The sequence below is a fragment of the Trachurus trachurus genome (assembly GCF_905171665.1).
Source record: "Trachurus trachurus genome assembly, chromosome: 10".
NCBI lineage: Eukaryota > Metazoa > Chordata > Actinopteri > Carangiformes > Carangidae > Trachurus > Trachurus trachurus.
In genome coordinates this window covers 9,828,860-9,849,786 of record NC_139894.1, presented here as the reverse complement: position 1 = coordinate 9,849,786, position 20,927 = coordinate 9,828,860, and the positions used below count along the sequence as shown (strand labels likewise).

The 20,927-nt window shown below is 44.4% G+C and overlaps 1 protein-coding gene across 3 annotated transcripts in view; it reads left to right on the top strand.

The window, feature by feature from the left end:
- The first annotated feature begins 198 nt into the window (after positions 1-198).
- The window catches only part of ankrd50 (ankyrin repeat domain 50), a 38,805-nt gene continuing 18,076 nt past the window's right edge, over positions 199-20,927 (top strand). For 2 of the 3 annotated variants that reach the window (XM_083980444.1, XM_083980442.1), the window contains exons 1-3: positions 199-517; positions 2,052-3,224; positions 18,306-18,538. In XM_083980444.1, coding sequence (XP_083836570.1) covers positions 2,698-3,224; positions 18,306-18,538 — 760 coding nt within the window. In that variant the 5' untranslated portion in view covers positions 199-517; positions 2,052-2,697. The other variant, XM_083980443.1, reaches the window with a different exon arrangement.

The following is a 20,927-nucleotide window of genomic DNA, read 5'->3' as shown; positions in this document are numbered from 1 at the left end:
TTTTTTTTACATATTTCACCATTTATATTTTACTAATGGCGTCAAGACGAGGAAAAAACACCAAATCCCACAAGGCCTTGCGGCGTTCACTGGCGTGTGTGTGTGTGTGTGTGTGTGTGTGTGTGTGTGTGTGTGTGTGTGTGCTCTGCATGCAGTTGGGAGAAATAGAGAGTGTTTGGAGGCGGAGAGTCAGTCGGCTCACTGTGGATCAGTGTCGGGCAGCAGGAGGAGCTGACACCGACAGAGAAGAGCGATTCAAAGAAAAAGACATGACCGTCGCTGCGATGCACGGATCCGGGCTTTGAATCACCACCAGCACCGGAGGAAGAGGAGGAGGAGGAGGAAGAGGAGGAGGAGGAAACGGCCGTTCGGCTTCATCCATCCGCTCATCGGCTTTTGAAACGTGGACTGGAGAAGGGTGTTGACTATACCCCCCCTCTCCACCTCCATCACCACCACCACCTCTCCCCCCACCAAAAATATATACACACACACTGAAAGAGGAATCGGCAAAGAGGTGAGAGGAGCCGTGCGGGTCTGAGAGAGAGAGACACAGAGAGAAAGAGAAAGAGAGAGAGAGAGAGGCGTTTAAAACTGTAGGAAAACAGAGAAACGCTCCGCTAGTGGCTTAATTGAAGTTGAAGGAACAGTTTGGTTTGAGCGCAACAACCGGGGCGACGTTTGTCGGTTATTGTTGGAGGGGTTTCTTTTCTTTTTCTCCGGGAAGCTGCTGCAACAACTGTGAGCTTCTCTCGTCTGCTCTGCTCGGAGCTTTTCTTTCTTTCTTTTTGTATTTTTTTTTTTTAAAGCCCCCCCATAGGTGTAAATGGTATCCCATCTGAAATGGGTGAGGTTTGTTGGCTTGCTCGTACAAAAGACTCTCTTCACTCAGCTGGAGTCGATCCGTGGCGTTTTGGTAGGAGATTATTTATTTGTCGCCTCGCGTCTCAAAACACAACTGGTCTTTCTGCTGTGTGTGTGTGTTATATGTATGTAGCCTGTGTGTTTATATGCAATGCATGCAACATTTTAATTTGGCTTGAGCTTTGTGTGCTGTGTGGCAGCAGGGAGGTGGTGGATGTATGGCAGCCTGTGTAAAATCCATGTTATTTGGCAGCGGTACAAAGTATCCAGCAAGACTGTATGTGTGTGTGTGTCTCTTCTCTCTCACTGTATGTGTGTGTGTGTCTCTTCTCTCTCACTGTGTGTGTGTGTTTCTTCTTGGCTGGAGAGTCTATGGAGTATTTGCATTAGCTCCAGTAGAGAAGTGACAGACATTTAAATTATAGGAAGCAGTTTACATCCTGCAGCCTGCAACTCCTCTTCTTTTCTTAAAGATCCCTCCACTTCCTAGTCACTGACCATCACGTGCACTCTAGATTAAACTCCTGCACCTTATTTTAAAAAGACAGAGAGAGAGACAAGAAGAAGAAGAACCAGTTTTGTTAGGTGGTGGTGGTGCTGCTGCTGCTGCTGCTGCTGCTGCTCCACTCCCACCCACTGTTCTGCAACCCCTTGTAAGTGCAGGAAAAAGAGGGTCCTCTCATTTTTGGACTTTTCTCCTGCTTCCCCCTCCTCCTCCTCTCTCTACAGTGCAGGACGGATGTGGACTGTTTGGGATTTAAAGCCACATAGGATGGAAGGGGGGATCAGTGGATAGACTAGAGAAACTGGACGAACCCCCTGCCAAGAATTTAGTTTGCAGGGGCAGGCGGACCGGTCCAGGCCAGGCTGTGATGTGATGTGGAGGATGAAAGCACCGAAAATCAACTCGCCCACCTTTTCTTTTACTTTTTTTTACTTTTTATTTTGGAGCTGCAGGAGGAGAGTTAACCCTATAAGAACGATGTGCATCACTATAAGTAGTGTCAAACCGTTGCAGCGTCAGGTTTCAGCTCGTAGCGGCGGTTGTAACTTCTGCATTAACATTTACAAACAGCTCTAGGAGTAATTCAGATGGTTAATTGTGCATTTGCATGAAGCATTAACTGTGTTTGAGCCTGTGTCCTAATTTGGCCTCTCTTTTTTCTCTGTGTGTGTCTGTTTTCCAGGGAAGGAGCCAGTGCTTAGCATGTTATTGGTGAGACCGACTCTGCACTGGCCGCAGCCCTCTCTCATGCTAATGTAATGGAAACGCGCTCTGGTCACCCCCGGTAGCATCTGAAATGCATCAGCGGAAATATATCAGCAACTACTCCCATGGCTAATTGTATCAAGCGGCGGTGGCTTGAGTTTGCCAGTGGATGCACTCAAGAGCCGGGTGCCCTGCCATGCCCCGCGCCATGCTAAGGCAACACACTCATAATAACAAGGAGCACTCAGTTCAACCAGTGGGAAAGCTCTGGAAAAAGTTGGTGGAAAATCTATGGTTTGAGTCCTGTGTTTCTTTTTTTCCTTTTTTTATTTTGACCTAGATATTCAGTAAGGCTCCAAAAAGCTCGGCTGCAGCGGCTTCTCTACTTGCATCCATCCTGGCTCCTTCTTCTGATCGCCAACACCGAGGACAGTGAAGTGCACGCTGCTTTCTGAGAGCTACTTTTCTTTTCTTTTCTTCTTTTTTTTTTTTTTTGGCTCACGGACAGCATGGATTTCCGAATTTACAGCCGGCCTCTGTTGGAGTTGAAAATGTGAGGGGCAAAGAATGAAGGGACCCCTATGAAGAGGAGGGAATAGCTGGAACAGCAGCACAAGATCAAAATGGCCCAAACCAGTTTGCTGCAGGGGAAACGCTTTTACTGCCGGGAGTGGGTCTTCCATAAGATCCAGCACTGCCTCCAGGAGAAAACCAACAACCTCAGCGGAGTGACCAGCACTCCCAGTAAGCAGCCGCCACCACCGCCGTCGTCTACGCCGCAGCAGTCGCAGGCGGCGGTGTCCAACCCCGGGAGCCTGACAACAGGATCCACAAAGTCGGGCGGCTCGTGGGGGGTGCTGCTGGTGGGAGGGCCGGGCAGCGGGAAGACGGCGCTGTGCACGGAGCTGCTGTGGCCCACGTCGGCGCAGGGAACCCACCGGGGGCTGCAGCAGCAGAGCCTGGCCTTCCACTTCTGCCGGGCGGACGACTCGGACACGCTGTGCGTCGGCGGGTTCATCCGCGGTCTGGTGGGACAGATCTGCCGCAGCGGGCTGCTGCCGGGCTACGAGGAGAAGGTGCGGGACCCGGCTGTGCAGAGCAGTCTGCAGCCCGGAGAGTGTGAGAGGAACCCCACCGAGGCTTTCAAGAGGTAAGGACACACACATACACACAGATTTACTCCCCTTCCTCTTCCTCTTTTCCACAGGTTTCACTCATCAGCTCACTTTCACACACAGAACAGAGAAAAGGTTTCACAGATACACTACTTACATAAAGTTAGGGATGTTTGGCTTTTGGATTAAAGTTCAGAATGCACCTAAAATGCACTATAACCTTTACAGGTTAACTTAAAGGGGAACTATGCAGGATTTGTAGCTTAACTATGCTACATTTTTACCTTAATTAAACAGCTGTGGAGTAATTGTGATGCTTTAATAAATGACATGTAACTTGTTACGAGGGAGAATGGAGGCTCTCTGCCTTCCACCTAGTATCTCTTGGCTGAAAAACGTGCCCCATAAACCATAATCTCTTGTTTATGAGGGATAAGACTACACAAATATACACGTCATAACATCGTATATGATATACAACGGTATCTACTGCTCTATTGATTGATTTCTCACCAGCTTTGTTGTAAACAATTGCACATGGCCGGGAGGAGGGTTAGCAAAACAGTGGAAAAGCGACCGGACTTGCATAGTTCCCCTTTAATTTAACCTTCTCTAAACTTTTGAATGCACATGTCCAATTGTTTTAATACTTATTGAATAACATGCTGTTCTCTAACAAGGTGATTAACCACAAAAATCACAAGCACCGTCTGATTTAGTGGTTCAGTTGTCATTGAACCACTAAATGTTCTGGTTCAATGAATACAGTCCTCTTCTCTCTCCCTCTCCTCTCCACCATGTTCACATTTTGACATCATGAGACCAAGACGACACTTTGATCAAATTGATCAAGTTATTGAAACATTGAGATTTTTGTTGTGCTATAGCCACCACTGTTGTTAGCTTTTGTTTGAGATAAAGGAATTACCATTGCATCCTTCTACTTAAAAGGCTTTCATGATAGAATATCACTGTAGCATGAACTTTTTATAGGGATATTCTTGTCAGATATCCCTAACTTTTTGTGAGTAGTGTAATCAGTTGATCAACAGAAACATGAATGGACAGAAAACAGGCTGCGACTCCTTGATGTGAGGATCAGCTGCTTCTCTCACCACTATCAGTTCGTATATATGAGTTTGAGGCTGATTGTTGGACAATAATATATGGAAAAAACAGCAGATAAATGGAGAATTAATGTGAAATCACCCATAAAACCACCTCCCCATGTGCTCTTCACTCTCCTTCTCCTGTAACATAACAAATCGTGGTGACACCTCCTGTAGAAACACGCAGGTCCGTTGAGCCTCTGGTGTTTCCAGGTACTGTTGGAAATCTAGGAATTCGGTTTGGCTGGAAATGTAAAATGCAAAAGCCAGCCCCTCCCCCCTCCCTCCCTTCCCTCTCCACCTCCTGACCCTGATGCACCCCTCCCCCCCTCCTCTCTCTCTCTCTCTCTCTCTCTCTCTCTCTGTTTTTTACTGCTGCTCACACTCATTGCATAGCTCCGCCTCAGCAGCCCCCCCCCCCCCTCCTCACTCCCTCTTCCCACTTATTTGATGTCATGGTTTTGTTGGTTTTCCCCCCTGGTGAGGCATGTTGGGTGGGACTGCCCCACCACCACCACCGACACCGCCGCCGCTGCCTCTCGGCTTCTGATTTAAGAAAGGTCAGATATTTTTAAGTTGCAGCCGAGCTCAGGTGCCCCCCCCCTCACGCCCCACCCACCCGGACTGGACTGGTTGAGGAAAGAGCTTTGAACTGCGACTGACTGACTGTACTACGGATGTCACGATTACTTGTTTTCACAATTAATCGCGGTATTAAACGCCACAATTATTTAATCGGAAAGGTTCCTGAATACCGTCACTTTCCAAAAAAGATAATGTCGGCAGATCAGCTCAACTCGCACGGAATGTGAACAAAGTTACGCAACATTATGAACGATATGAACCATCACCTGCGGGATAACCACCTGGCTTTGTACCCCAGAGTAAAGGTAAATACACAGTAACGGGTTAAATTATGTTAATGCCAATGTACCTATAACGTAACACTGAACTGGTAGGAATTTAAATGTTAGTGCCTCATTTGTAAGAATAAAAAACATTTGAATACTTCAAACATTTCCTCTGAAGGATTAATAATTGGTCCTATATTAATAGATACTTTATATAATTTGTTTATATACCGGTAATTGGTAATGCAATTCTATTTTGACTATATTTGTTTTTACACATTCATAATGTGTAAAATTATTGAATATAATAATCGTGATAATCATGATTATTTCTCTGATAATAATCGTACCAAGAAAATCTATAACCGTGACATCCCTAGACTGTTACCGTAGCGACTGACCCAAGTCAAAGCGACGGCAGACACATGACATACAGTAGAGTACAGTAGAGTCGGCCTGTAGACTTCCATCCATCCAGCGCCTTGCCCGGGCATGTAACATGATCAACACGGACTGTTATTGTAGACACAGGCTTTAGACGGGAGCTGCATGCGCGTGAGCCTGTGTGTGTATGTGGGTTAGTTACACACATATACACACACACACACACAGGTCAGGCAGTCTGTGCAACACAGGCAGGAATGCAGCACTGAAAACACACACTGACACACACACAGCTCACGCTTCTTGTCTGGCCATCTGGTGACGCTTATTGCACCATCTCAACATCACACACACACACACACACACCGGGGGGAAAAAAAAATGTAGGTCAAACGTTCAGCAAGGTAAATCATTTTTTAAACGCTCACCAGAGTCAACAGCTCAAGCCACGCTTTTTTTTTTTCCCCTAAACATGCTGCTCATTCCCAAGGAATTGAGCGCTCCTCTTGTCATCTGCTCGTAATCATGCCGACGACTCTGACTCAGGTTTGACCCTGTCACATGGGAGGAAAAAAATAAAAAAAATGCAGGTTATCATGGGGACATAAACACAGAGAGAGAAGCCCAGCGGGGACGGGGACTTCTCACTTCAGCTCTGCTCTCTGTCACACTGGATGTCCACGGCCCACGTTTTATTATTTTTTTATTTATTAGTTTTTATGTCAGAATGATCGAACATAACAATATCACAGTACATTCTACTGTTAAATAATACAGCCAGGCAACTGGATCACTCGATGACAATCTCACGTTTTATTTTTTAATTTTTATTTCTGCTGACATGTCAGTCACATCGCTGGCTCAACAAGACCTCAGACACACATCGTCGTTGTCTTAGGCCTTATCGTCCTCTCAGGTGTAAAAAAAGAAAATGTTCCGGGCTGCTGTTGCTGCTGTTGTTGTTGTACACAAATAATCTTCACCCCCCTGCTGGTGGAGATGCTATCTGGTTTCAGGGAAGAAGCCAAGATCGTCGGCTGGATCTGGCAGCGACATGTAAAAAAAAAAAAAAAAATCAAACCAGAGCAAGAAATGGAACCATGTAAAACTTTATTATTATTCCAACATTATAACCCACTAATTTACATCAGGGATAAAGACTCGCAGGAGGTGCATACCTCATTTTGATTGAACAGATTGAGGCCTGTACTTCACTCAATAAAATTTATACGAGTTTCACTTCCCCCCCTCCCCCTCCCCGTCCTCCCCCCTCCTCTCTCACCCCAACCCCACTTGTAGCTGTGATTTTAAACGTTAGCTAGTGACTGAGTGCATGAGGCCCTGCCAAATTCTTTAGCCTGGTCAAAGACAAACAGGCCTGTTTGTTGATAGTAATCACCAGTCGTGTGTTAATACATCGAAGCCGGTTCAGACACGGGTTTTTTTTTTACGTCCACTCTGTCTGTACGTCTGCAGCCGGAGCGACAGAAACAGACTGTGGATGTTTAAGAGCTCAGCTTTTGGATTTTCTGTCTGCAAAGCCTCCTCACACCGAGCCGCCACCGCCACCGCTGCTGCTGTTTACACACTTGTTCCCACGTTTAACTGTTGCATTTGTATAAATTACCTTTAGATCTCTGTTTAATGATTGTTTAAGAAATTCAAAAGTTGAAATATAAGCAGCACTAGAAGCATTTAGAAACATCACAAAGTGGAAAAGGCCCAAGTAAAGTTCCCTCCAGACCATTAATGTGATTAATCAGCCGGCTGATGTGGAGTTAATTTAAGTTCCTAGAAGTTTTAAAGGAGCACTAACTGGAAACACCGGAGCGGCATGTAAACAGGACTCTAGAAATACCAAAGGTATGAGGCACAGATTCCCCCGGCAGAGAGGAGCAGCCACCAACCAAACTGTGTGTGTGAATTTTCTGAATATTTCACATTTTATTTTTCAGTTCAACTGTTGAAGTGAGTTGTTTTTGACCTAGATGCCGTATAAAATGCCTCTGTGCTTTGTAACAGGTGTTTAATTCATCTGGAGACTGTTAAATCTTTATTATCCAACAGTCACAGTTAAGGTATTCAAGTGTTGTAAAGATATCAAGGGTTGAGGAAAATTGGACAAATGTACTTTTTTAAAAATAGCTTTACGTGACTTCCACTGTTGGTGGTTGTGGAAGAACAGGTTACAGAGGCTGAACTTTACACACACATTGAAATGCAATCATGAATTGACTTATTTTAGTCTGTTTTTAAAAATATTCAATGTTCAACAAGTTCTTTTTATACATTAGGTGCTTTTCTTGAACATTCAAAGGTATAATTACCAGTATTTTCTCAGAGCTGTACCAGGATGCACTTTCCACTTTCCTTTTCCATGTATATTACCAACAGTATTATGATGCAACAGCAGGACAGACGCAGCCAACGCAGGTCATGAGCTCAGTCCTGCAGATAAAGAGGCGGCTTCACCTTCCTTTTCTCACCACTTATGAGCTGACGTCTGCTGGTCCAGACTCAGACTGACACTTGAGGTGGGTCAGACTCATTGCCATCGCTGCTATCTGGAGGGCTTTGGCACTTGGACTGCAGTGTATCACCAAGGATTTCACCTCTAGACAAAGCCAAAGAAGCACATTCCTGTGTCTCATTAGTCTTTATCAAAGGCCACTGGCTGCTGTGTTTTGTTTTGACTGGAGAATGAGTGAATTTGTGAGTTTTAAAACAACCAGTCAGGCTCCTGTCATCCAACCACGCTTTACTTTTCCCCCTGCAGGACAAAAGAGCTTGGTTTTAAATAGGTGGAATTAACCCAGCCATGTGGGTCAAACTAAAGGCAACAGGTTTTTTTTTTTTTCTGCTGACCGGACAAAGCTGCCTTTTTAGTCTAGGTGTGACTTTATGTGGATGTGCTGTTGGGGGGCCGTTCAACACCGAGTTAAGTTTATATTGCAGCTGGATCAGTTTCCATTTCTTTGCAAAAAGGGCACAGACTTCAGAGATGATGAACGACCGTGGTTTAAATTTGTGAACAAAATGTGAACTTTCTTGGCGGCGTTTTGTCCCCTCAGCGTGTCTGCGGAAGAAACTGATGCTGCAACTAACCGTTTTATGTTTTTTTTTTTTCTCTTTTTTCTTTCTTGGTTAAAAATGCTGATTTTCTTGGCAGCGACATCAAACGTTTTCATTGTAACCGTTTTGCCTGTTGCTTCGCTCCAAACAACTGTTGATAATTCAGATAAGTAATCAAAGCGGAGGGGATGATTAGATCTCGTCTTCTTGCCTCCAGTGGAGGTGGATATTGTCATTTCACCACACACACACACACACACACGCCTCCAGCATTAACAGGCTCACTGCTAACCTTAAATTCTGGAGTGAATCGAAGTTATCGGCTCTGTAGGAAACAGTGAGCTGCACGGCCAGAGATAAAAATAAATACGAAAGACATTTGCGCAGATGACGCAACGTCCTGTGATCTAACAGTTTCCTAAATGAGAGAAACCCTCTAATAACGTGACATTAGTGGGGAACAGTCATTTCACCGATGTGCTGCCTGTTGCCTCTTTGTCTCAGTTTGAACACGTTCAAGTCCGGACACATTTCACTCTGAACTAAAGACTCTTTTTTTTTTTTTTCTTTTAATAGGCCGGAGAAGAAGAAGCTTTGTGGTTTTTTTTCCTTTGTGTTGACTTTCTGACTGTTGCTCGTCGGACAGCCTTTCTCATTGGGGTTAAGGGGGACGCCAAATGAAAGCGTCCCTCCCCCTCCTTGTGTCTTTCATGTGGTGCATGGCTGTGGAAAACTTGCTGCAGATCAGGGCCACATTTTAGAAACAAAAAAAAAAAAAAAAGAGAAGACTCTCTCAGTGTGACGCATCAACTCCAGTCGAGCAGATGAGGAGAAACAGCAGCGCTGGTGCGACTGCAACGATGACTCAGCAATCTGGGGCCAGCCTCTGTCTCCACGCCACTGGCGGATAGTGTGTGTGTGTGTTAATGTGAGGGTTTATTTGTGTGGATGTGGATGTGCCTACGTGCTCTTGTGGGCATACATGAACTCATTCATATTGTTGTCAACCCACTCGGTAAATAAACTGGACAAATTGCAGGGCTCAAACTCTTGTATCAGAGGTTTGGATTCATTCATGAGGATAAAGCAGGGCTGGATCTGCCACACAATCATGTTTATTTAACATATTCTACAATAGTGAACATTGCACATTGTATTTATTAGTGTTTGTGCTGATTATTTGTTCCATATAATCCAAAGTATTTGATTAACAAAGGGGGCAAAAAGCAGCTAACGTGTGATTTTAGAAGGTAAAACCAGTGAAAATTTGTCATTTTTGCTTCAGTTATTACTTTACAGGCTTAAACCCGGCGTCAGATGTGAAGTATTTCTCTTTTATATTAAGGTTACATATTGTATAATGTGAGATTTGCATGTTTTCTTTTATTATAAAGCAGCTCCAGGCTCTTTTATTGATAATACTTTGAACGTGTCAAAGCCTCAGTCCACAGAGAAACTCACAGAGCCGAGACCGAGCTCTGAGGACTTCATGACTGAATAACAAAGTTTGCGTTTCAAAGTCAAACACAGCTTGTAAAGACAACGTGGGTGTGGTTTGATCAGATCTGATTGACAGCTTTGGCAGCAAAAAAACACTCCCAATATCTGATTGGTGGATGTAAATATGTGACATCAGTGTTTTCCCACATCAAACCCCCGAGGAATAAACACATTAAAAAACAGGAATATTTCAACGTTGACATAAATAATTGTGTTTATGCAGGGACCTGTCGAAACTGATTAGGAAAAAAAAGAAATATGAAATGCTTAATCAATGCTTTGATAAATACAGATATTGATTTCTGATGACAACCAGTTTCCTCAGCACCAGATTCATGTTCATCATCCCCCCCCCGTGTGCCAGAGCTCACACTGCCTCTCTTTGTTACCAGGGTTGAGGTAGAGGCTGTGTAACAAAATCCCGTCCTGGCTGGCTCGGGAACAGCTCGCAGGTTTACCTGTCTGCGCAGAAAACCTGGCGAAAAGCGTGCGTGCGTGCGTTTGTGTTGTGTTTTGAGGCGTTTGCGGACAGACAGCTGTGTAGAGCTGAGAGGGAGCAGATAGAGAGAGGGAGAGGGAGAGAGAGGGGTTTTTTGGAGGCAAACTCTGGCAGGAGAGAGGAGGGAAGGAGGGAGGGGGTTGAAAGGGATGAAATTTCAGATTCCTTTGACGGTATTGAATCGCTGGCCAGGAATGCACACCTCATCTGGGTTGGGAAGAGCTTTGGGGATTTGGAATAGTTATCTGAGGTATGCGTGCTGGCCAGAGAAGAAGAAGAAGAAGAAGAAGTGTGCCTGTTTACACGTTTGCTAATCATTAATAAGCCGCATTACAGAAGTAAACATGTATGATCCGGATGATGGAAGAGGACAGATTTGAGATTTGAATGCGTTAATTACTCAAGATCCGGTTCGGTCCAAATAATTGGGAGTTTTAGGAAGTGAGTAAACAAAGTGTGTGTGTGAGAAGGGCAGGTCCACAGAGAGACATGTTGAACAGCAACAGTTTGGTGTGACGTAGTTGCAGGGTGGGGAAAGGGTTAGATTGCAGATGCAGCCCCCCACCCTCATAAAAACAATGTGATCACTGTTTGTGGCCAGTCCCATGACTGTGTTGAGAACCAAAACACCAGAAGCCTGGGTCTCACAGCCTATTACTGGGAAGCAATTTGTGCTTTTTTAAATAGTTGTTTTTTTCTGTAAGTAACCCCCCCCCCCTCCCCTTCGACCAGACAGTCGTCTCGAGGCCTTCGTCTGCTGCATCCACATCCAGCACAGAATTGATCGTCCAGGTCCATTAAGCCCAGATCAAATTCTCGCATTGTCCAGCACCTTTTAGAAGAACAGCAGAAACAAGCACTTTTCAGATACTTACAGGACCATTTAAAGTGATTGGAGTTTTTTTTTTTTTTTTTTTTTTTTCTCAGTTTTGCTGATGTCATTATATGAGGTAATCCACCTTTGACAGCTGCTGACAGAAAACACCTGCTCTGACATCACCGGCTGAGGTGTGGTGTTTCTAGCGGAGGAGTTTCAGCTTTCAGACCAGGGGGCGGGACGTCTTTAGAAAAGAAAGAAGAAAAAAAGGGTGCCAATCAAATATTTTCGGTTTAGTTTAAACGTAAGACTGAAATGAAACATAATACAATTGTGTTATTCTGGAAAATAGTTTTTGGCCTGTAAAGCAAAATATGGAAGAACCATCAGTATCTGCTGCACATGAGGAGTGTCAACCAAGAATTGAATATGAAATCTAGAACAGACAAAGTTTTTATATTTATTGACAAATCTGGGCAAATTCAACTCGGGGCTGTATTTTCCTAACATTTTAGGTCTAAAAAGAAGATTTTCAGTTTAATTGCTCCTGTTTTGCGGTAGTTGTGTCCCCGCATCGCCACGGCAGCGATGAATGGGAGCAGATTGAAGTTCTGCTGCTTAGGCTGTTTACATCCCTCAAAGCTGCATTTTTTTTCCACAGACAGCGTCAGATGGCTACTCGAACATGCACCGAGAAGTTTGTTTACTTCAAGCAAGTCAAGAGTTGATATTCCTGTGCTTATGACACAAACGGGAGCTTCCGACTGCACGTAAACACACCGAGCGCGTCAACTTGGGTCTCGCGCCAGACTCTGAATTAGAACTAGTTTTAAAAACATGTCGGCTTACCGTGGCGATGCAGGGACAGACATGACTACCGCAAAACAGGTGCAATTAAACTGAAAACCTTCAGACTCCTTCTTTTAGACCTAAAATGATAGGAAAATACAGTAGTAAATTAAATATTTTAGTTTGGACTAAAGTGGAGGAGTGACTGCTGACAGACCGAAACATTGATATCACCATACCTCGGGTCAGGCCAGCAGCATTAAGAATTTTTTTAAAAATTCATCAAAATTGGACTTTGCTGAATTACGCAACTGTGAAACTGCAGCTGAAAAACCTGAACCGTGTTCATGTGAAAAACTCCCTGTAAGACTCGAGGCGTTGGCCAAGCAGCTTCATGTCAATCAGAATAATGTCGTCATGGTTTCGAGCTCATTTGTGCCTCGACACGACGTGGTTGTTAATGCATAGTAAGGATTTTTTTTTTAAAGAAAGAAAGAAAGAAAGAAATAAAACGCTGCCCAATTCTCCACTCAGTCGTTTTGAACAAATGATTATAATGAGCGTTTCTGTAGTTTTGAGAAGTAAGTCATTTAACCGCTGCCAGGTTGACGTCCTCCGAGGGTTATCTGACTAATGAAAGGCTCTCAGCGCAAATTAACATAAATATGTCCGTCCGCGGCTTACGCAATTGCAGCTCTGCTCCCGTGTAACCACTCTGCATCAATAAAAAAAACAATGAAGAAGCTTTATTCCACAATTTGGACCCTTTTTTTTGGTGCAATCAGATAAAACAGCAGAGATATGATGAACAGACTGTGGAGCACATGCGAGCATATGGAGGATATAACAGGAAGAATACAGTTAAACTGTCTGAGCCTGGCTGTTGATAACATTTGCTCTCAGCTCCAGTCGCTCCTATTGTCCTCATCAGTGTGATTACTTTGAATGAGATGATTGCAGTGGAGTTATGCATAATGTAAGATATGCTATAAGAAAAGAGGGGGGTCTGCAAGATAGTTGTCTCTTTCAGTTTTTTGGATGAGCCGGTGCATGAGTCAGCTGTTGTCGCTCAGCTCTGTGGCACTAAGCTCTCCTGACTTCTCAAAGACGCTGAGCAGGCTTCCTCCAAATTGACTCGATGCTAAATGAAGGGGGAGGGAGGGGTGAGGTGGTGTGAGGTGGTGGAGGTGGGGGGTATGTCTTCTAATGAAAAGGCCTCTGGTTTTTTAACTGATAATGGTGGAAGGCTTTGTCAGTATCACTCTGTGCGGTGATCCGTCTGAGAGCTGAGAGCTGTACTCACCTGCTGGCCATCGCCATCAGTCCATTAACGGGAGCAGTGTAGATGGCCAGACTCGCACTGTGTGTGTGTGTCCCACCCTTTTTGCTTGTGTGTTTATGAGTGTGTGTGTGTGTGTGTTTGGGTGTTTGGGAATGTGGCATGGATTTCAGGCTCCGCGCCCGCTCTATAAAATGAGCTGTGTAAATTTGTAAGGCTCTGGCTCGGCGCCCGGTGCTGCCCCATCGGCCCCAGACATCTTCACTAAGCGTCACCCTGAAAGCTTCACTTTGCACATTGTGGAGGGAGCAATGGCCGCCGCAGTCGCGAGCACAACGTGACAGATGGAGGGTGCATTAGATGCCTTCCACATCCCCCCTTCCCTCTCTATCCCTGTTTTTTTTTCCCTCCTTGTCTTAAATAGCAATTGGCATCAACTTGGGCATATGTTGAGGACTTGAGCGAGAACCAAAATAGTTGGTACACCGTCCAAGACCACCGCGTGTGGCTGAAATACTTTTAATTTTCTGGCTCAGGTATGCTGCAGGTTTTTGTGCGGCGGACTAAATCAGCTTTTCCCGAGCTTATTTTCTCTCCATCTCCCATGTCCTGTGGAGTTTTCTTTGTCCGCAGTCCTCGTCTTTTGACTCTTTGACAGCCCCAAAGTAGCTGAATTGTAATAGAAGAAAGGCTCTTTGTTTTGCCCACTTGCTGTCACTGTGGATTTGATTGTCTCAGTAGGCAGCGTGGCCTCAGACACAACCATTCACACACACAGTCACCCCTGTGGATGGACATTCCTTTTGGCAAGGCTCCCAGATGGCACTGCAGGTCTCTGTGGGCTGCGGCCATCAGAAGGAGGAGTTGATTGACTGCGTTTCTGAAAGACTGAGCAACATCACGGCTGAGCGTGAAGGTTGGAGAGCCTGAACATTTGCTTTTCTTTCCTGCTGAGAGCTCAAAGTGCTCTGGAGAAAGTTATGAATACAAGCTGAAGATTGTAGAGGCTTTGGAAAAAAACAGATTTAACTGCCCAGTGTCTAGCTGCAGGGAAGCAGAGGTATATTTTTGAAGGGTTTTGTCTTGAGTTAAAGGGAACAGTTGATTAATGGAGGATTTTACTTGCAAGAACGTTTTAATTCTGACGTCTAAAATGTGAGATTTTGCTGCTTTTGTCTGTTTGCCATGTTATCCATTGAAACCAGACAACTAATCAACAGCTTGATGAATGAAATCTTTTCGCAGAAAGTGAAATATGTTACACAATGTTGCCTGTTGGTATCACACACATCTTATCATTGGTCATGGTGTGATGGGATTTCAAAACGCTGGAAAATAAACTGTATGCATGCAAATCAGTGCAGACAAGGCCTGCATGTAACTCTTTTTTTTACATTCTGGGATGCACATAATGCAATATGCAAGAAAATTAAGTTTTTCTTTTGCATAATGTGGTAAAAATGTTATTGCTTTGCATGTCTGAGTTAATTTGCCTTACTTTACAATGCACATCCTGTAATAAAACTTTTACATATCCTCACATTACAGCAATGATGCTGAAATGAAACATTTTGCAGGCAGACCATCAGCATAAACTTTTCCAATACAGTGCAGTTCCTCTGCAAGACTTACAATTTTTTCTCTTTAGTAACTATGGAGAAGACGTTGCAAAAAAAAAAGGCCTCTTCAGTGTATACTTTGGTCTGAAAGCACCACGGCCGTTTCTGCTCCCATGTGCTTAAGAATAATGAACTTGGGGTGAGATGTGAACCTAAAGTGGTAGATGCTTAAAAAAGGAATGGCTTTTGGAGCCGCAGGGTTAGTGACAGGCTGTTGAGCATCCTGAGGAAGTCTCATTAAAACAGTATTTTAGTGTTTTATGATAAAGCTTACAAGCGATTTCCAGTGTTTCCCCCAGAAAATGTGTTAGTTAAGGTGGTGTCTGTCCTGGGGGGGGGGGGGGGGGGGGGGGGGGGGGGGGGGAATGGATTGATTGGGGGGGGGGTCGGTGCGCCGTATTAAGCTTCGCTTTCACCATGCGCGCTGCACTGTGGTGTGTAGAGCAGGGGTCTTCAACGTTTTCCAGGCCAAGGACCCCCAAACTGATGGAGAGATGGAGCACGGACCCCCTACTTATATATAGGCTATTGTATAAAATTGTGTTTTATATTTAACTGGTCCTGTAGTGCCATACAGGGCCGTTGTATAGGGGAGAAAGGTGATCATCATTATAGGGGCCCAGCGCCCAGTAGGACCCACAAAAACCCCAGTAGTCTAATCTTTGTATGACTGAATTATTCTGCATAAGACCCTGACTGATACTCATAGTAATGCTGCATTAGCATCAAAACAAAGTAGGCTAAATAAGAAATGATAATAGATACGTAAAAGTGGAAAAGTCAGGGGGCAGGGGCCCACTTTAGTATACTTTCAGGGGGCCCAGGATTCCTAGCAACGGCCCTGGTGCCATATGCCAAAAGTACCATGTTATGAACTATAAATCACGCTTTTTTTAGGAGTTTGGCTGGTCTTGGGACTTTTCGAAGGGACTTACATAAAAAACATATGCCATGCCATCTATGATCACAACAGGTCACAACTACGCTCGTGGTAACTGAACGCTGCTACTGCACCAATGAAATCATTACTAAACCATAAAAAGACAGAAAACACAAAGCAGTGTTTCCCCTACTTTGTTTTTTTCTCTGGCTTTTTATGCATTTATTTTGAAAGGGCAGCTGGAGATAGACGGGGACACGGAGAGAAAGTGAGAAGGGGGTTGACACGCAGCGATGGGACTGTCGGAGGGTCGCTGCAGCCGTGCTCTACCAAGACTTATGACGCTCGCGACTCACCCCCAGTCGTCAGCGCCGCGGTCACCGGGGCTGATTCTGAGAACTTTTACACCGGGCCCACCGTGTCATGTCTCGGTTCCACGGAGCGTTTCAGTGACGGCCTGACGCTGCTGCATTGTTGCTGCGCTATGAGCAGACGTGGCGGCGCGCGTTGATGTCACCATCGTGTGTGTGTGCTGTGAATATCGCTACATTTTAATTTTTTTAAGACGTTAGTTTAGGCGGCAGCTCTTTGTTGTTAAGGCGGCCGCCTTAACAGGAAAGCGCTGCGGGAAACCCTGGATTTCAGTTCCATTAAGGAAGACTGGTAGTTAAAAAAACTGTCCCATCATCTGGAAGGTGACCGATTTTATCTGCACGACAGCTACCCGTGAAAAATCCTCAGATGCCCCGAGGCCGTCTTCCACTCTCAAGTCAAGTTTTCATGTCGATTAATTGATTTGTTCAACCCTCTTTAAATGTTTAATTAACCTAGACCCAGATTAAAATGTCACTAATATGAAGTCCTCAGATCCTTTATCGCAGCCAGTTGAGCTGGAAGTAATTATACGAGTCCTGGGAAATGACATTCTCCCAAACGGTCGTCGTATGGCTGGCTTCAAACCGTTGGTGGCAATCACAGTGGAACGCAAGCCCTGCCAGCACAAACATCATTTCACAGAACAAAATATGCATTTGTTAGACCCCTCGCTCCAGTGACTGTTTATGGGTGAAGTTACTCATTAGCACTGGAGCAAGAAGATCCTACGTCTGGCATGCAGTTTTCCATTGATAAGGGGATAATTTAGCATTTAAACCGTGCCACAGGGCTGAATTTACTGTGCGCTCATATTCAAACATCAATATTAATGTTTCAGGGAGATTTGTTTAGGTTTTTGACTTGGATAAAAATCTTGCACATTTAGGCGTCATGATTGTTGCTAAATACTTTTTTTTCTTCACATCTTTGAAATCATCTCAAGGCTGAGCGTTTAGCTCTCGGGCGAAGCTTTTTTGGTGAACAAGAAAGGCCCCGCTGAATTATAAATGACTCTATCTGCTCTGGATGTTTGTGTGAGCTCAAATCATCTGCAGTGGGCCTGTTAATGGTTTCAATTTGGGCTGGATAGAGACATATTTAGACGCCTACACACTCTCTCCCAGTCGAGACTGATGAACAGAGATTGATATGCCTCAAGAAAATCACTCTCTTGTTATGTGTCGTACCGTTGCATCACAGTCGGGCAGACTGAGGAACAGATATATCCTGGAGTAAAGCTTGTGCCATGGAGAGGACAGTGATAACAGAGGAACCATTGTTATTATTATTTCATACCAAACGCACTGGAGATGTTTCTTCATTTTCTGCCTCCTACACAGCTTGGATATTATGTTAATAATCTGTTCTGGTTTGATTTAGCTCAACGCCAATATTGGCTCACAAAAGGTCATCAGACCAACTAATACAGAGATTAATATACAAATATAAAATTCAATATATAATCAAGTAATTCTAAACTTATTCTCTCAAATACTTCTTCCTAACAAAGTTTCAAAGTGTTTTACCAAAGAAACAAAGTTAGATAACCTTGCTGGCTCAAGTTAGCCATGCTAGACTGTTTAGCTAGCAATCATAAAAGGTTAAATAGCAAGCTGTTAGCTAGCTTCTTTTAATATTTGAAAGAGGAAAAGAGCTACGCTATCTATTTTCTGAGTTCAATAGCCATGCTAACTTTTTGCTCTCTCATTATAGCAGTCAGCTAACTAGCATTAGTGGCTAAGTAGTGGGCAGATTCAGATTCAATCAGATTGTTATAATGTTTTAATTGTTGAATGTTTCTTGTCACCTGTGTAAATTCATCTGAATTAACAAAAAATATTGTCCCTCCAAAGTATTTAAGTGACAAAAACCACGATCTGATTTAACTCCTCTTTGTCAGTGGGATGAAGACATGATAACATCTCCATCTCTCTCTCCTCAGATGTGTCCTCTTGCCTCTCCTGAGCGTGAAGCCTCCTCAGCAGTCTCTCTTCCTGCTCGTGGACTCTATCGACGAAGGTTGTCAGCTGGGTGAGGGGGAGCAGAGGTCGTCCCCCGGCTCCCCTAGGACCATCGCCGAGCTCCTGGCCAGTCATCACGAGTTCCTGCCTCCGTGGCTGCTGCTCATCTGCTCGGCACGGCGCCAGAACAAGGCCATCACCAAACTCTTCACAGGTAAATATCACAGCTTTTACTGACATACACTCAATTAAGGCCTCTATTCTCTTAAGGGAAGACATTTCTAGCAAAAAAGTTTGAACTTAGAAGTGAAGTTATTTCCAAAATAACTCAAAAAAGTATTGCTATATGTAGCATTTCCAAAGCTCATGCATCATTGTCAGAAATAATTGTGATGCCTTAATCAGAACTGAGCTGAGCTGATGGGGAGAGACACTTTGATATATGAGACAATATGTGAAGTTGTCAGCACTGCCCCGTGCTCCGAGCTGCTGTTTTTTCACTCTTATTATGATACATTTCATCCGATTATGCGATTACAAACAAAACCTGCCTCGTGGTTTCTTTTCTGTCACTGCTGTTCAGACGGCACGGATGCAGAAGGCTCGCCAGCATCACGACATGTCCAAAGAGATTAAGGTCACGGCTGCAGCAACCCCCTTTTTAAAGAGTCACAGCACTTCCTTCACGTCCTTTGACACTGTACCGTACCGGCTGCTATTATCTCCTTGTCATCTCGGCAGCCTACTCTGTGGTGATGAGCTGGCATAACATTCATCAAGAACCTGACTGTGTGGGAGGAAGTCTCCTCCGCAAAGCTTGCGCTGCCGCGTATCCCCCCTCTACCTTTCCAAAACCGCTGAATGTGGGAGCTTCTAGTGCCCTCGGCTCGCCTCGCGAAAACCCTTACGTAATATCCCAGCAGTCTCAGCAGTCGTTCCTGTGCTGCTCCCCACTCAGGAGACGCACAGAGCCAGGTCCACAGCTGAATGAGTTACATGCCTCCTTTAATTTGTTTACTGAATAAGTGCCGCAGATAATAATTTCTCTATCTCGCATCTTTATCATTATTATTATTTAACAAATAAAAACAGGCTCTGAGACTGCAGCACAGAGGTGGATGCAGGCTGGTGTACAATAGGCTGGTAATGAGGAACCTGTATGATCTTGTTTTCTATTTGTCTCTGTCAGGGAGTGTATTGTGGTCAGGAGGGAGATTTTAAGATAATGTAAAGATGAATTATACACAATCGAGCCATTCAGATGCTAACGACCTCTATTGTTATTGGAACCTGGTGACGGACTACCCTCTGATATTTAGCTCCAACAATAAGCTTAAGCTTAGCATTTGGTTTTCTTATTCTGGTGTGTGCTCTGTGCAGTGCTGCAGTGGTTTGCAGGTAAAGTAGAAATCTGATGGAAATATGTGTCAAATTTAAATGGCAAGGCAAGTTTATTTCTATATCTTTTTTTTTTTTTTTTTACAAACAATTTGCCTCAAATGGCTTTACCTAGCATCATAACAACGTCCTCCACATCCTTAGACCCAGGAAAATCCTTAACAGGGAGAAAACGGGAGAAACCTCAGGGTGAAATGCAAACAATGTACTGTAGATAGTGTGCATAATCATAACAGCAGCAGAGTTAGTGTGTAAAACTATATTTTCTGTAATTTACAGTCAGTATTGTTAGACTTAATATTAGCTGCACATGTTTTTTGTCTAGTGCTGGTGTGGATGAAGTAGGATGGAGGATGAGGGGGAGTAGAGGAAGAACATTAATAGATCAAAAGATATAGGGGGGGATATTATAAGTAAGTAAATAAACAAAAAGGGGGCGAGGAGGTTTCTGTGCTATAGGGGGCATCTCAGGTGGGGTCCTAGGGATGAAGGGATGCCCCGGTTAGACTGGGATCTAAAGGCCGGGTTACGCAGGTTTACACAAGGTTCCTCCCAGACCTGGAGGAAGGATCTGGCCTGTTGCAGTCATGGTTTGTCTTGCTGGTGACTCAACTACATCAAACGTTGTCCGGTTCCAGTTCCTCCAGTGTGAAGATTTGCTGATTAACTCTTGTTTTCTGTGTTTTAACAATGAACAATATTCTGGACTGTTGGTTGGAGAAAACAGTTCATCGAGGAAGTAACTGCCATATCGAGCCATGATCGCTGATTGCAGTCGGGGTTCAGACCATGTTTCGTCCATCTGGACTCAACGAGCCATGTGCAGCTTTCGGGACAGCGTTCAGCAGCCTCCATGTGCCACGTTTTATAACCTGCGTCAACTGTGTATTGATCGGGTCTGATTTCATGGAGCGGTTCGATGTCGCCGTCATCACAGCATCTGTCTCTCATTAGAGCGACTGTTACGTGTTCAGACCTCGAGTCTTATGTGCAGCTTTAAAAGTCAAGTAAATGATTGGGTGGTTGGGTGTTTGGGATTAAGTGAAAGTGTAGGTGTCAGACTGGTGGAAGTGTAGATCTGATTAGTGTTGACAGTAGCGGCGAGGGGCGAAGGAGGGATGAGGGGAGGGAGGGAGGTTTAATTTTAGGACACCAGAACTCTCCTTGAGTCTTTTGTGGGAGTCTTGTGTCTAATTCAGCAAAAC